A 14253-nucleotide genomic window follows, 5' to 3' on the forward strand; every position below is an offset into this window, starting at 1 on the left:
TAAGTCCCAGGGCCGGTCCCCAGCACTCCCCCGTCCCCCGCCGCATCCTCTGGTCTTCCTCCCGTTCTCTCCGGACTTCCAGGGGCCGGGCAGGGCGGGAGGAAGTAACCACCCCCCCCCTGCGATTGGTCGGTTAGCTAACCGAAGAATCGCAGGGGATAGGAGGAGGTGGCAGGCTTGCCACCTCGCTCCTATACTTCAGCATGGTCCTGGCTGTCTGTGACAACGGGGATCATACAAAATTACCGGGTGGTCGGGTCCCAGAGACCCGATCAGCCCGGTATCACCACAGATCGCAGGGGCGATTTCCTACATGGCCCCCCTCGGCATTTGCCCTGGATGCCTGCTGAAGCATTTCAGCAGGCATTTGCTTCCGATCTCTGCCTGGCACGCGGCAGGGACCGGAAAACGCCATGACGTACTCCTACGTCATGGGTCCTTAAAGCCCAGGGTGCGGAGACATTTGCATATGTCATGGGTCCTTAAGGGGTTAAGACTCTGAATTGGATCTACAGAATTCCTCTTTTTAAGGCTCACTTGAGTTTATTATAATTCTATATTTCCTATAATGGTAATCATTCTTCATTGCACAGACCTGCAGTATAAAACAAAGCAATGTAAAGTTCAACCTAGCAACAAATATTGAACAAAATAATAAGCAAGTAGCATTTTAAGACATATATAATTTTAAGAAAACTATTTCAACATCTATTTTACATTATTGTATAACAATTCAAACCTATGCTTGCTCTAAAATCCTCTGCTCCAAAGACAACTCCATCCAAGTGAAGACCAACCTTGGGCCCTCTCTGTAAAACTTCTTCACAAACATCCTGTGGGTGAAACAATATTTAATTTTTGTACAATTTTTAATATATCACATATGTTTTACATAATTGCAAGTTGATATTTACCAACAGTCCAGTGAGAGGGTGGTTTTCATTAAATATATATATAATGCTTATTTAAATTATGGTTAAAATAATTGAGAATTTATTAAAAAAAATATTAAGAAAAATAAACAAAAATACTTCCTGAAAGAAATTCATATTTGTATTTCCATCTCCATGATGGTGGGAGAAAGGAACAGCTACAGTGGAGCAGTATGCAAAGCAAACTGGCTCTGCACTGTTGCAAGAAGAAAAATACAGGCACCCCCACCGCAGAATGAAGATGATAACAACATCACATGGCTAAAAACAAACTAAGTAAACAAACTGCTTCAAATGAATGTTTTGTGAATATAAATCATGCCTGGAAGGTTTTTGTTTTTTTAACCCCTTAAGGACTCAGCCCATTTTGGCCTTAAAGCCGTACTCCAGTGTAAAAAAAAATTTTTAAAATCAGCTGGTGCCAGAAAGTTAAACAGATTTGTAAATTACCTCCTTTTAAAAATCTTAATCCTTCTAGAACTTATAACAAAAAAAGAGAGGTGCCTAAAACGTGACTTTTTTCACCAGATAAAAACTCACCAAAATAAATCCAGTGCTAAATTAGACCAACACCAACTCATAAGAAATATTAATATTTTAGCAAAATATTGCTTATCACCCACAGATATTCTTGTTGCATGGATATCTGTGAATAATTATTAGAGTAATTCTCACAATATGAGCAACGTCACAACAACATGCCCAATGCATTTCAACCTATTTTTACTAACATCATCTGGGGATTGTCACTCAAAAAGTACTGGAAGGATTAAGATTTTTAAATAGAAGTAATTTACAAAACTGTTTAACTTGCTGGCACCAGTTGATTTAAAAAAAATTGTTTTCCACTGGAATACCCCTTTAAAGGGGTATTCCGCTGCTCAGCATTTCTGAACAAAATGTTCTGACCGCTTAGAGTCGGTGCTGGGGCTCTTGACGTCACGGACCCACCCCCTCTTGACGTCACGCCTGCCCCCTCAATGCAAGTCTATGGGAAGGGACGTCACGAGCCCCAGGCGCCGGCGCTGGACCTAAGCGTTCAGAACATTTTGTTCCAAACCAGAGCCCCTTTAAGGACCTTGCAAATTTAGGTTTTTGCACTTTAGTTTTTTCCTCCTCCCATTCTAAAAATCATAACACTTAAAATTTTTCACCTACAGATCCATATAAGGGCTTGTTTTTTGCATCACCAATCGTACTTTGTAATGACATCACTTATTTTGTAACATAATCTGCAGCGAAACAAAAAAATAAAACGTATTTGTGGGGTGAAATAAAAAAAAAAGCATTTTGTAATTTTTGCTTCCATTTCTGCAAAGTGTACTTTATGGTAAAAAAAATACACCTTATCCTCATTCTGCAGGTCTATACAGTTACAAGGATACCAAATTTATGTAGGTTTTATTTTATTTTACTACGTTAAAAAAATTATAACTACATGGACCAAAATCGGTATGTTTAAAATTATCACCTTCTGACCCCTATAACTTTTTTATTTTTCATACGGGGCTATATCAGGGCAAATTTTTTGTGCTGTGGTCTGTATTTTTTTTCAGTACCATTTTCATTTTGACGGGACTTTTTGAGCACTTTTTATAAATTGTTTATGGCATATGAAGTGACCAAAAATTTTGGACTTTTTTAACGTGTATGCCATTGACCGTGTGGTTTAACTAACCTTATATTTTAATAGTTCGGACATTTATGCATGCGGAAATACCACATATGTTTATGTAAATTTTTGATTACACTATTTTATTTCAAAATTGGAAAAGTGGGGTGATTCAAACTTTTATTAGGGGAGGGGCTTATCCACATTTATAAACTTTTAGTTTTTTAGCCCCCATAGGGGGCTATGCCATGCAATCTTGTGATTGCAAACACTGTTGAATGCTGAGCTTTTGAGCAGTGTATTCGGTGCTCTGCTGCTCCAGCCTGCCATGGCTGGATGGGAGCATCAGACCACCGATAGGACAGCAAGGAAGCATGTGATTGGCTGAGTGGGTGTTTCCTGAATGTTGAAATTAATGTAGGAAGTCTTGCTCAGCAGGGACTGTATACATTGGAAATAAAAGATAATGAATATTCATCTGTCTGTCGACTTGTTGCCACTGTTCTGTCAGTGCCTATTTCCTAGGCAATTCCTGGTGATGTCTCAACACCGAGGAAATGCCCACACAGCCAAATATTGGTTGTTGTGGGGACCTCCCTCATCCAGTGATTCAGGCTCACGGCATATCCTGCATTTCAAAATGTTCTCAGGAAGCAGTGAACAGCAAGGCCCCAGGGACCTATAATTTCTTTTCATATAAATGGAAAGTAAAGCAAAATTATTTTAACTAGAAAAAGGGAAAACATTTAAATGTTACAAAAACTAACAGTAGAACACAACAGAGCTAGACAGCTTGAGGCTATAAATTATAATAGTGTTAATCACATCCTACTGAGAGAGAGGTTTTATCTTAAACAAAACATAATGTACCTAAAGGCTATCCTGACAGGTCTGTTTTAGTAAATACTTGTTTTACCCAGAAATTACTTTTTTAAAGCAACTTTTCTCAGAGCTCTGCATTGTGCTATTTACACACACTTTATTACTGTCCTATCAGTGCTGACAGTATCGGACTGGGCAAGGACATGCTCAACTGAAAAGGAAAATGGTAACACCCAGCTGTCATTTTATTAATACATTAACACAACAAAACGGCAGAGACAAAGTAGAACCACACTACTTTAGTAGTGTTTGGTTAAATGGTCACCATTGTTTAAACAAATGTTGTACTATATCTTATGAGTGAAAAGCGCTTGTTTCTACTTTTATCAAGCTTAGTTCCTCTCCTACCCACTAAACTTTTGTTCACTCTGAAAAAACAGCTCAATTTCATCCTGTGTTAATAACATAGACAAGCAGCTCACTGAAAGATCAGGGTACATGCTGCCAATACAAGTCTATGAAGAGTGGAGAAGAAAGGAGTAAGGAGTGAGATAGAAGGGCCAGTGATTTCAGTAAGCAGAGGCAGAGAGAAACAGAGAAATTGACCTGAAATTGAGCATACAATCTAACTGTAAGTATTAAATATCAACCCAGTGTTCGAGTCACAGCTTAGGCAATCCATTGCTGCTCTATAATGCCCTCAATGCTGCTGCTTCTTAGGCTGTACTATAAAGACAAAACTAGCATAATCCCATCTTTTGTGTGTGTGCAGTGTTATAGAGCCATCATAGAGGTTAGACTCCACCGACTAATGCAGGGACAACTAAATATTAGCACAAAAAAAAAAGCCTTAAGAGCAGAAGTCTGGTGATAAATGCCATTTAACATGGCCAAAAATAGTGCTGCTCTTCATGTACACACACAGATCTTCTTCAGGATGGCAAACGGATGTTAGCTAAAAAAAGATGGTGTCAGGTTTGGGCAGGGATAGAGTGCAGCCCTGAACTACCCACTCCATCTGTCCCTGCCTACTTGAGTACCTGCCCTAGGCAGCGGGTCCACAACCTCGGTGCCGGTCCCTTCCTAAATAAGTGATGGCAATCAGTAGTCAAAACAATAAACTACAAAAAACAGACAAAGGTTGGGAAAATCTGGAGGCACACGAAACTAACAGAAATCAAACTAAACAAACACACAATAAAGTTAGGGTAAAAGACTAGCCAAGTCAGCAACAGGATATGTCGTGGAACAAATTCACTAATACAGAAGAGGTGTCAGAAAGCCAAGCCGAGATAAATATCAATAACATGAAACACAGGAAAATAATTCTAGTTACTCTGAGACAAGCTCTTTCACAGACGAAGCATGAATGGAAAGGCTTCCTTAAATATCCCTGTGTATCCAGCAGGAAGACTCCAATAGGCTGCCACTGAACCACATCCAAACACAGCGAAGTCCCAGCAACCAAGACAAACAAAAATTATCAGGGCAGATTAACCCTAAAGGTTCTGACAGCACCCCCCGCCCTTTTAGGAGGGGCCACTGGACCCTTAAATTTGGGTCTGGGTTTGTCCGGATAAGAGATGTGGAATCTTTTAACCAAAGAGGGAGCATGAATGGAAGACACTGGATCCCACAACCTTTCCTCTGGACCGTACCCCTTCCAATATACCAAATATTGGACAAAGTTTTGAACTCTATGACTATCCAATACTTTGGAAACCTCATACTCCAGTTCACCATCAATCTCTACTGCAGGAGGGGGATCAGAAACAGGAGTTTGAGAAGAAACATATAACTATATGAACATATAAGAATGATGAAAAGCATTATGGACCTTAAAAGAACTTGGTAATTTCAACTTATAACACACTGGTTGATGACATCCGATACCTCATAAGGCCCAATAAAGCGCAGAGCCAATTTACCAGACAGAACCTTGAGACGTAAATTTTTTGTAGAAAGCCATACCTTTTCACCTACTTTAAATAGAGTGCCACAAGTGCGCCTCTTGTTGGAAAATTTACTTTGTACCTCTTGGGCTTTTCTCAGGTTCTCCTGCACAGTTTATTCATAGTTGTTTCAACCTCAGGATTATCACAAATAGCATCAGTACATGAAGAGAACAGAGTTTGAAACCCATACACACAAAAGAATGGTGACATGCCGATAGAGGTATTTTCTCGATTGTTCAAGGCAAACTCAGCAAGAGATAAAAAAAGAGACCCATTCATCTTGTCAATTCTACGTAACACCTAAGGTACTGTTCAACATTCTGATTCATTCTTTCTGTCTGACTGTTAGATTGTGGATGAAAAGCAGAAGAAAATGACAATTCAACTCCCAATTGTTTACAGAAAGCTTGCCAAAATCTTGAGACATTGTACACCGCAATCAGAAACAATATTCTTTGGTACCCCACTGTACCTAACCATATGTCTTATAAACAAATTGGCTAGAGTTTTGGCTGAAGGGAGTTGCTTCAAAGGAACGAGATGACACTGTTTACTGAACCTGTCCACCACCACCAATAGAACCATTTTTCCCTCAGACGGAGGCAGATCAGTGATAAAATCCATTGAAATATGAGTCCACGGACTCTTAGGAATAGATAGAGGACACAACACTCCTGCGGGATGTGTCCGACGAGTCTTTGCTCGGGCACAAACTTCACATGCAACAACAAAAGCCTCCACATCCCTGTTGAGAGTTGGCCACCAGAATTTTTCCTCCAAAGCAATTTCCAGGATGACCTGCCAACGGGGAACAATGATCTTGTCTCTAGGAGTCTCTGGAGGAACCAAACCTTGATTATTAAAACTCTCAGAAGTTAAATCTGAGGACACTGCTGAAATAACCACACCTTCCAGGAGAATAGTCTCAGGATCAGAGCCAATAGGCTGAGAAGCATTGAAACTCTGAGATAAGGCATCAGCCTTAAAGGGGTACTCCGGTGAAAAACTTTTTTTTTTTTTAAATCAACTGGTGCCGAGAAAATTAAACAGATTTGTAAATTACTTCTATTAAAAAAATCTTAATCCTTCCTGTACTTATTAGCTGCTGAATACTACAGCGAAAATTATTTTCTTTTTGAAACACAGAACTGTCTGCTGACATCATGAGCACAGTGCTCTCTGCTGACATCTCTGTCCATTTTAGGAACTGTCTAGAACAGCATATGTTTGCTATGGGGATTTCCTTTTACTCTGCACAGTTCCTAAAATGGACAGAGATGTCAACAGAGAGCACTGTGCTCATGATGTCAGCAGACAGCTCTGTGTTTCAAACGGAAAATAATTTCCACTGTAGTATTCAGCAGCTAATAAGTACAGGAAGGATTAAGATTTTTAATAGAAGTAATTTACAAATCTGTGTAACTTTCTGACACCAGTTGATTTAAAAAAAAAAAAAGTTTTTCGTCGGAGTACCCCTTTAACATTCTTGGTACCCGGACAATATGTTATCACAAAATTAAAGGGGTACTCCGCCCCTAGACATCTTATCCACTATCCAAAGGATAGGGGATAAGATGTCAGATCACCACGGTGCCGCTGCTGGTGAGTTCGCTCTGCACGTAACGACGTGCAATACAGGGGCCGGAGCATCGTCACGTCATGACTCCGCCCCTCGTGACGTCATGGCCCGGCCCTTTCAATACAAGTCTATGGGAGGGGGCACGGCGGTCGTCACGCCCCCTGCCATAGACTTGCATTAAGGGGACGGGCCGCGATGTCACGAGGGGCGGAGCCATGACGTCACGCGGCTCCGTCCCCTGTATCGCCCGTCAATACGCACAGAGCGAATTGCTCTGTGCTGTAATGATAGCGCAGTGCCGCACCGGGGATCCCGGGGCTCCCCAGCAGCGGCACAGCGGCGATCTGACATCTTATCCCCTAACCTTTGGATAGGGGATAAGATGTCTAGGGGCGGAGTACCCCTTTAAGATGAGTAAAGAACAAGGTCCAATGAGCTTGACTGGGATTGAGACATTTAGCAGATTCTAGGAAGGTTACATTTTTGGGATCTGTGTTAACAGTAACCTGATGTACTGCCCCTTCCAGAAAATGTCTCCATTGCTCAAAAGCCCACTTAATAGCAAAATGTTCCAGAATACCTATGTCATAATTTAGTTCTGCTGCAGAAAATTTACGAGAAAAAAAGCACAAGGACGTAAAAGAGTAAGAGAAGCAGTTCTCTGAGACAATACTGAAATACTTATCCATCATCAACCTGAGGCATCAACCTCTACAATAAAAGGCTTGGTTTGATCTGGTTGGACTAAGATTGGAGCGGAGGTAAAACACCCTTTAAGATGTTCAAAAGCTGCCACCGCCTCCGTAGACTAATTGACCAAATCTTCCCCTTTGCAAGTCAAATCAGTTAATGGTTTTGCGATGATAGAATTTTTTTAATACATTTTCTGTAATAATTCGTAAAGCCCAAAAACTGCTTTAAGGCCTTTAAGGAAGAAGGCTATACCCAATCAGTAACAGCCTTAACCTTATCAGGATCCATTTTGAAATGTCCTGGAGTCAAAATATACCCCAAGAACTGTACCTCTTTTACACCAAAGACACATTTCTCTAGTTTGACAAATAATTTGTTTTCACAAAGTACCTGCAGCACATGAAGAACATGAGATGACCAGTCCTGAGAGAAAATTAAAATATAGTCAAGATAAACCACTAGGAATTTTCCCAAAAATCTCAAAAAAATATATAATTGACCAGGTTCTGGAAAATAGCCAATTCATTACTTAAACCAAAGGGCATTACCATGTATTTAAAATGTCCTTCGGGAGTGTTAAATGCAGTTTTCCATTCATCACCCTCTTTGATTCTGATTAGGTTATAGGCCCCTCGAAGGTCAAGTTTAGTAAAACAACATGCCCCCTGTATTTGATTAAGCAAATCTGGAATAAGGCTAAGGATACTGATTTTTAACAGTAATCTCGTTCAGACCCCGATAATCAATACAAGGCCTTAAAGGGGTACTCCAATGGAAAAACATTTTTATTAACCCCTTTGCACATAAAATTCCATATGATGGCTTATTTTTTGTGCCACCAATTATACTTTGTAGTGACATTAGTCATTTTACCAAAAATTTACAGCGAAACGAAAAAATAAATTAATTGTGCGACAAAATTGAAGAAAAAATGTCATTTTGTAACTTTTGGGGGCTTCCGTTTCTACGCAGTGCATTTTCCGGTATAAATGACACCTTATCTTTATTCTATAGGTCCATACAGTTAAAATGATACCCTACTTATATAGGTTTGATTTTGTCGTACTTCTGAAAAAAATACTTATCTGACTTTTTGATCGGTTTTTATTCCTTTTTTCATTATATAAAAAGTGACCAAAAATAAGTTATTTTGGACTTTGGAATTATTTTGCGCGTACGCCATTGACCGTGCGTTTTAATTAACAATATATTTTTATAGTTCGGACATTTCTGCACCCGGCGATACCACATATGTTTATTTTTATTTACACAGTTTTTTGTTTTTTTTTTGTGGAAAGGGGGTGGTTCAAACTTTTATTAGGGAAGGGGTTAAATGACCTTTATTAACTTTTTTTTTTCCACTTTTTTTTTGCAGTGTTATAGCTCCCATAGGGGGCTATAACACTGCACACACTGATCTTTTACCCTGATCCCTGCAAAGCCATAGCTTTGCATGGATCAGCGTAATAGGGGGTTGATTGCTCAAGCCTGTAGCTCAGGCTTGGAACAATGAAATGCCGATCGGACGTGATGGAGCAAGGTAAGGGGACCTCCGCTCACATCATATCTGATCGGGACATCACGATTTTATCGCAATAGTCCGGATCAGCCCGACTGAGCTGCTGGGAAGCTTTTACTTTCCTTTTAGACGCGGCTATCAACTTTGATCGCCACGTCTGAAGGGTTAATAGTGCGCGGCACAACGATCTGTGCCGCACGCTATTAGCCCAGGGTCCCGGCTATCATAAGCCGCCGGGACCGACCCGGTATGACGCGGGGTCACAGCGTATATTTTTATAGTTCGGACATTTCCGCACGCAGTGATACCACATATGTTTATTTTTATTTACACAGTTTTTTTTGTTTTGGGAAAAGGGGGTGATTCAAACTTTTATTAGGGAAGGGGTTAAATGACCTTTATTAACTTATTTTTTTCACTTTTTTTTTTGCAGTGTTATAGCTCCCATAGGGGGCTATAACATTGCACACACTGATCTTTTACCCTGATCCCTGCAAAGCCATAGCTTTGCATGGATCAGCGTAATAGGGGGTTGATTGCTCAAGCCTGTAGCTCAGGCTTGGAACAATTAAATGCCGATCGGACATGATGGAGCAAGGTAAGGGGACCTCCGCTCAACTTCTAGCTGATCGGGACATCACGATTTTATCGCAATAGTACGGATCAGCCCGACAGAGCTGCCGGGAAGCTTTTACTTTTTTTTCTTTTAGACGCGGCGATCAACTTTGATCGCTGCGTCTGAAGGTTTAATAGTGCGCAGCACAACTATCTGTGCCGCACGCTATTAGCCCAGGGTCCCGGCTATCATAAGCCACCGGGACCACGCTGGTATGACGCGGGGTCACAGCGTGACACCGTTTTAAATACCAGGACCGGGCGCACGCCATACAGGTACGCCCTGCGTCCTTAAGAGGTTGAATCAACTGGTGCCAGAAAGTTAAACAGATTTGTAAATTACTTCCTTTAAAAAACCTAATCTTTCCAGTACTTATCAGCAGCTGTATGATCCACAATAATTTATTTTCTTTTTGATTTTCCTTCCTGTCTGACCACAGTGCTCTCTGCTGACACATCTGTCCATGTTAGGAACTGTCCAGAGCAGGAGAGGTTTGCTATGAGAATTTGCTCTGGACAGTTCCTAAAATAGACAGATGTGTCAGCAGAGAGCACTGTGGTCACACAGAAAGGAGATTCAAAAAGAAAAGAACTTCCTGTGGAGCATAAAGCAGCTGATATGTACTGAAAGGATTAAGATTTTTTTAATAAAAGTAATTTACAAATCTGTTTAACTTTCTGGCACCAGTTGATTTAAAAGAAAATGTTTTCCAGTGGAGGACCCCTTTAACCCTCCATCCATCTTTAGAGATGAGCGAATTTTAGAAAAACTCGATTCGGCAGATTCGCCGAATTTTATTTATTTGCGGCGAATCTCTATTAAAAACGGTGTGTGCTGGGTTAGTGAAATAATACTGTTATTCAGTATGACATGCAGATCAGAGGCGTTGCTATTAGAATCACTGTTGCAGAGCGGCACAATGACATATCCTGGAGGTGGCATCAGCATGAGGAGAACATATAGTGGCTGAATGACATAGCCTGCAGTTGGCGGCAGCATGAGGAGATCATGTAGTGGCTTAATGACACAGCCTGGAGTGTGCGGCAGCATGAGGAGAACATATAGTGGCTGAATGACACAGCTTGGAGATGGCGGAAGCATGAGGAGACCATATAGTGGCTGAATGGCAGGGAGGTGGCGGCAGCATGAGGAGAACATATATAGTGGCTGAATGACACAGCCTTGAGGTGGCGGAAGCATGAGGAGACCATATAGTGGCTGAATGAAACAGCCTGGAGTTGGCGGCAGCATGAGGAGATCATACAGTGGCTGAATGACACAGCATGGAGGTGGCGGCAGCATGAGGAGACCATATAGTGGCTTAACCCCTTAAGGACCAGGCCATTTTACACCTTAAGGACCGGAGCGTTTTTTGCAATTCTGACCACTGTCACTTTAAACATTAATAACTCTGGAATGCTTTTAGTTATCATTCTGATTCCGAGATTGTTTTTTCGTGACATATTCTACTTTAACTTAGTGGTAACATTTTATGGTAACTTGCATCCTTTCTTGGTGAAAAATCCCAAAATTTGATGAAAAAAATTAAAATTTTGCATTTTTCTAACTATGAAGCTCTCTGCTTGTAAGGAAAATGGATATTCAAAATATATATTTTTTGGGTTCACATATACAATATGTCTACTTTATGTTTGCATCATAAAATTTATGAGTTTTTACTTTTGGAAGACACCAGAGGGCTTCAAAGTTCAGCAGCAATTTTGAAATTTTTCACAAAATTTTCAAACTCACTATTTTTCAGGGACCAGTTCAGTTTTGAAGTGGATTTGAAGGGTCTTCATATTAGAAATACCCCATAAAAGACCCCATTATAAAAACGACACCCTCCAAAGTATTCAAAATGACATTCAGTAAGTGTATTAACCCTTTAGGTGTTTCACAGGAATAGCAGCAAAGTGAAGGAGAAAATTCAAATTGAAACCCAATTTCTCTCGAGTAAGCACATACCTCATATGTCTATGTTAATTGTTCGGCGGGCGCAGTAGAGGGCTCAGAAAGGAAGGAGCGGCAAATGGTTTTTGGGGGGCATGCCGCATTTAGGAAGCCCCTATGGTGCCAGGACAGCAAAAAAAAACACATGGCATACCATTTTGGAAACTAGACCCCTCAGGGAACGTAACAAGGGGTAAAGTGAACCTTAATACCCCACAGGTGATTCACGACTTTTGCATATGTAAAAAAAATATATATATTTTTTACCTAAAATGCTTGGTTTCCCAAAAATTTTACATTTTTAAGAAGGGTAATAGCAGAAAATACCCCCCAAAATTTGAAGCCCAATTTCTCCCGATACAGAAAACACCTCGCATGGGGGTGAAAAGTGCTCTGCTGGCGCACTACAGGTCTCAGAAGAGAAGGAGTCACATTTGGCTTTTTGAAAGCAAATTTTGCTCTGGGGGTGTACCGCATTTAGGAAGCCCCTATGGTGCCAGAACAGCAAAAAAAAAAAACCACATGGCATACCATTTTGGAAACTAGACCCCACGGGGAACGTAACAAGGGGTAACGTGAACCTTAATGCCCTACAGGTGTTTCACGACTTTTGCATATGTAAAAAATAAAAAATTTTTTACCTAAAATGCTTGTTTTCCCAAAATGTTTACATTTTTAAAAAGGGTAATAGCGGAAAATCCCCCCCAAAATTTGAAGCCCAATTTCTCCCAATTCAGAAAACACCCCATATGGGGGTGAAAAGTGCTCTGCTGGCGCACTACAGGTCTCAGAAGAGAAGGAGTAACATTTGGCTTTTTGAAAGCAAATTTTGCTCTGGGGGCATGCCGCATTTAGGAAGCCCCTATGGTGCCAGAACAGCAAAAAAAAAAAAACACATGGCATACCATTTTGGAAACTAGACCCCTCGAGGGAAGTAACAAGGGGTAATGTGAACCTTAATACCCTACAGGTGTTTCACGACTTTTGCATATGTAAAAAAATATATATTTTTTTTACCTAAAATGCTTGGTTTCCCAAAATTTTAACAATTTTAAAAAGGGTAATAGCAGAAAATACCCCCCAAAATTTGAAGCCCAATTTCTCCGGATTCAGAAAACACCCCATATGGGGGTGAAAAGTGCTCTGCTGGCGCACTACAGGTCTCAGAAGAGAAGGAGTCACATTTGGCTTTTTGAAAGCAAATTTTGCTCTGGGGGCATGCCGCATTTAGGAAGCCCCTATGGTGCCAGGACAGCAAAAAAAAAACACATGGCATACCATTTTGGAAACTAGACCCCTTGGGGAACGTAACAAGGGGTAATTTGAACCTTAATACCCTACAGGTTTTTCACGACTTTTGCATATGTAAAAAAATATATATATTTTTTACCTAAAATTCTTGTTTTCCCAAAAATTTTACATTTTTTTAAAGGGTAATAGCAGAAAATACCCCCCAAAATTTGTTAGGCAATTTCTCCCGAGTACGGTGATACCCCATATGTGGCCCTAAACTGTTGCCTTGAAATACGACAGGGCTCCAAAGTGAGAGCGCCATGCGCATTTGAGGCCTAAATTAGGGACTTGCATAGGGGTGGACATAGGGGTATTCTACGCCAGTGATTCCCAAACAGGGTGCCTCCAGCTGTTGTAAAACTCCCAGCATGCATAGACAGTCAACGGCTATCTGGCAATACTGGGAGTAGTTGTTTTGCAACAGCTGGAGGCTCCCTTTTGGAAACAGTGGCGTACCAGACGTTTTTCATTTTTATTGGGGAGGGGAGGGGGGTTGTATAGGGGTATGTGTATATGTAGTGTTTTTTACTTTTTATTTTATTTTGTGTTAGTGTAGTGTAGTGTTTTTAGGGTACAGTCACACGAGTGGGGGTTCACAGTAGTTTCTCGCTGGCAGTTTGAGCTGCGGCAGAAATTTTGCCGCACCTCAAACTTGCAGCCGGATACTTACTGTAATTCTCCGCCCATGTGAGTGTACCCTGTACATTCACATTGGGGGGGGGGGGGAACATCCAGCTGTTGAAAACTACAACTCCCAGCATGTACGGTCTATCAGTGCATGCTGGGAGTTGTAGTTTTGCAACAGCTGGAGGCACACTGGTTGTGAAACACAGAGTTTGGTAACAAACTCAGTGTTTTGCAACCAGTGTGCCTTCAGCTGTTGCAAAAGCTACAACCCCCAGCATGTACGGACAGCGGAAGGGCATGCTGGGTGTTGTAGTTATGCAACAGCTGGAGGCATACTACTTTGGCTGGGGATGCTGGGGATTGTAGTTATGCAACAGCTGGAGACACACTGGTTTGCTACTTAACTCAGTGTGCCTTCAGCTGTTGCAAAACTACAACTCTCAGCAGTCACCGACAGCCAACGGGCATGCTGGGAGTTGTAGTTATGCAACCACCAGATGCACCACTACAACTCCCAGCATGCACTTTAGCTGATTGTGCAAGCTGGGAGTTGTAGTTATACAACAGCTGAAGGTACACTTTTCCATAGAAAGAATGTGCCTCCAGCTGTTGCAAAACTACAAGTCCCAGCATGCCCATAAGGGAATGCTGG

At 41.1% G+C, this 14253-nt stretch overlaps 1 protein-coding gene across 1 annotated transcript in view; it reads right to left on the reverse strand.

Annotated features, from left to right (window-relative positions):
- CLYBL (citramalyl-CoA lyase) overlaps positions 1–14253 on the reverse strand; it is a 378676-nt gene that overhangs the window by 55827 nt on the left and 308596 nt on the right. The window contains 1 exon segment of the mRNA XM_056555694.1: positions 740–833. Coding sequence (XP_056411669.1) covers positions 740–833 — 94 coding nt within the window.

This window comes from Hyla sarda, chromosome 2 (assembly GCF_029499605.1).
Source record: "Hyla sarda isolate aHylSar1 chromosome 2, aHylSar1.hap1, whole genome shotgun sequence".
In the NCBI taxonomy this organism is placed as follows: Eukaryota; Metazoa; Chordata; class Amphibia; order Anura; family Hylidae; genus Hyla; species Hyla sarda.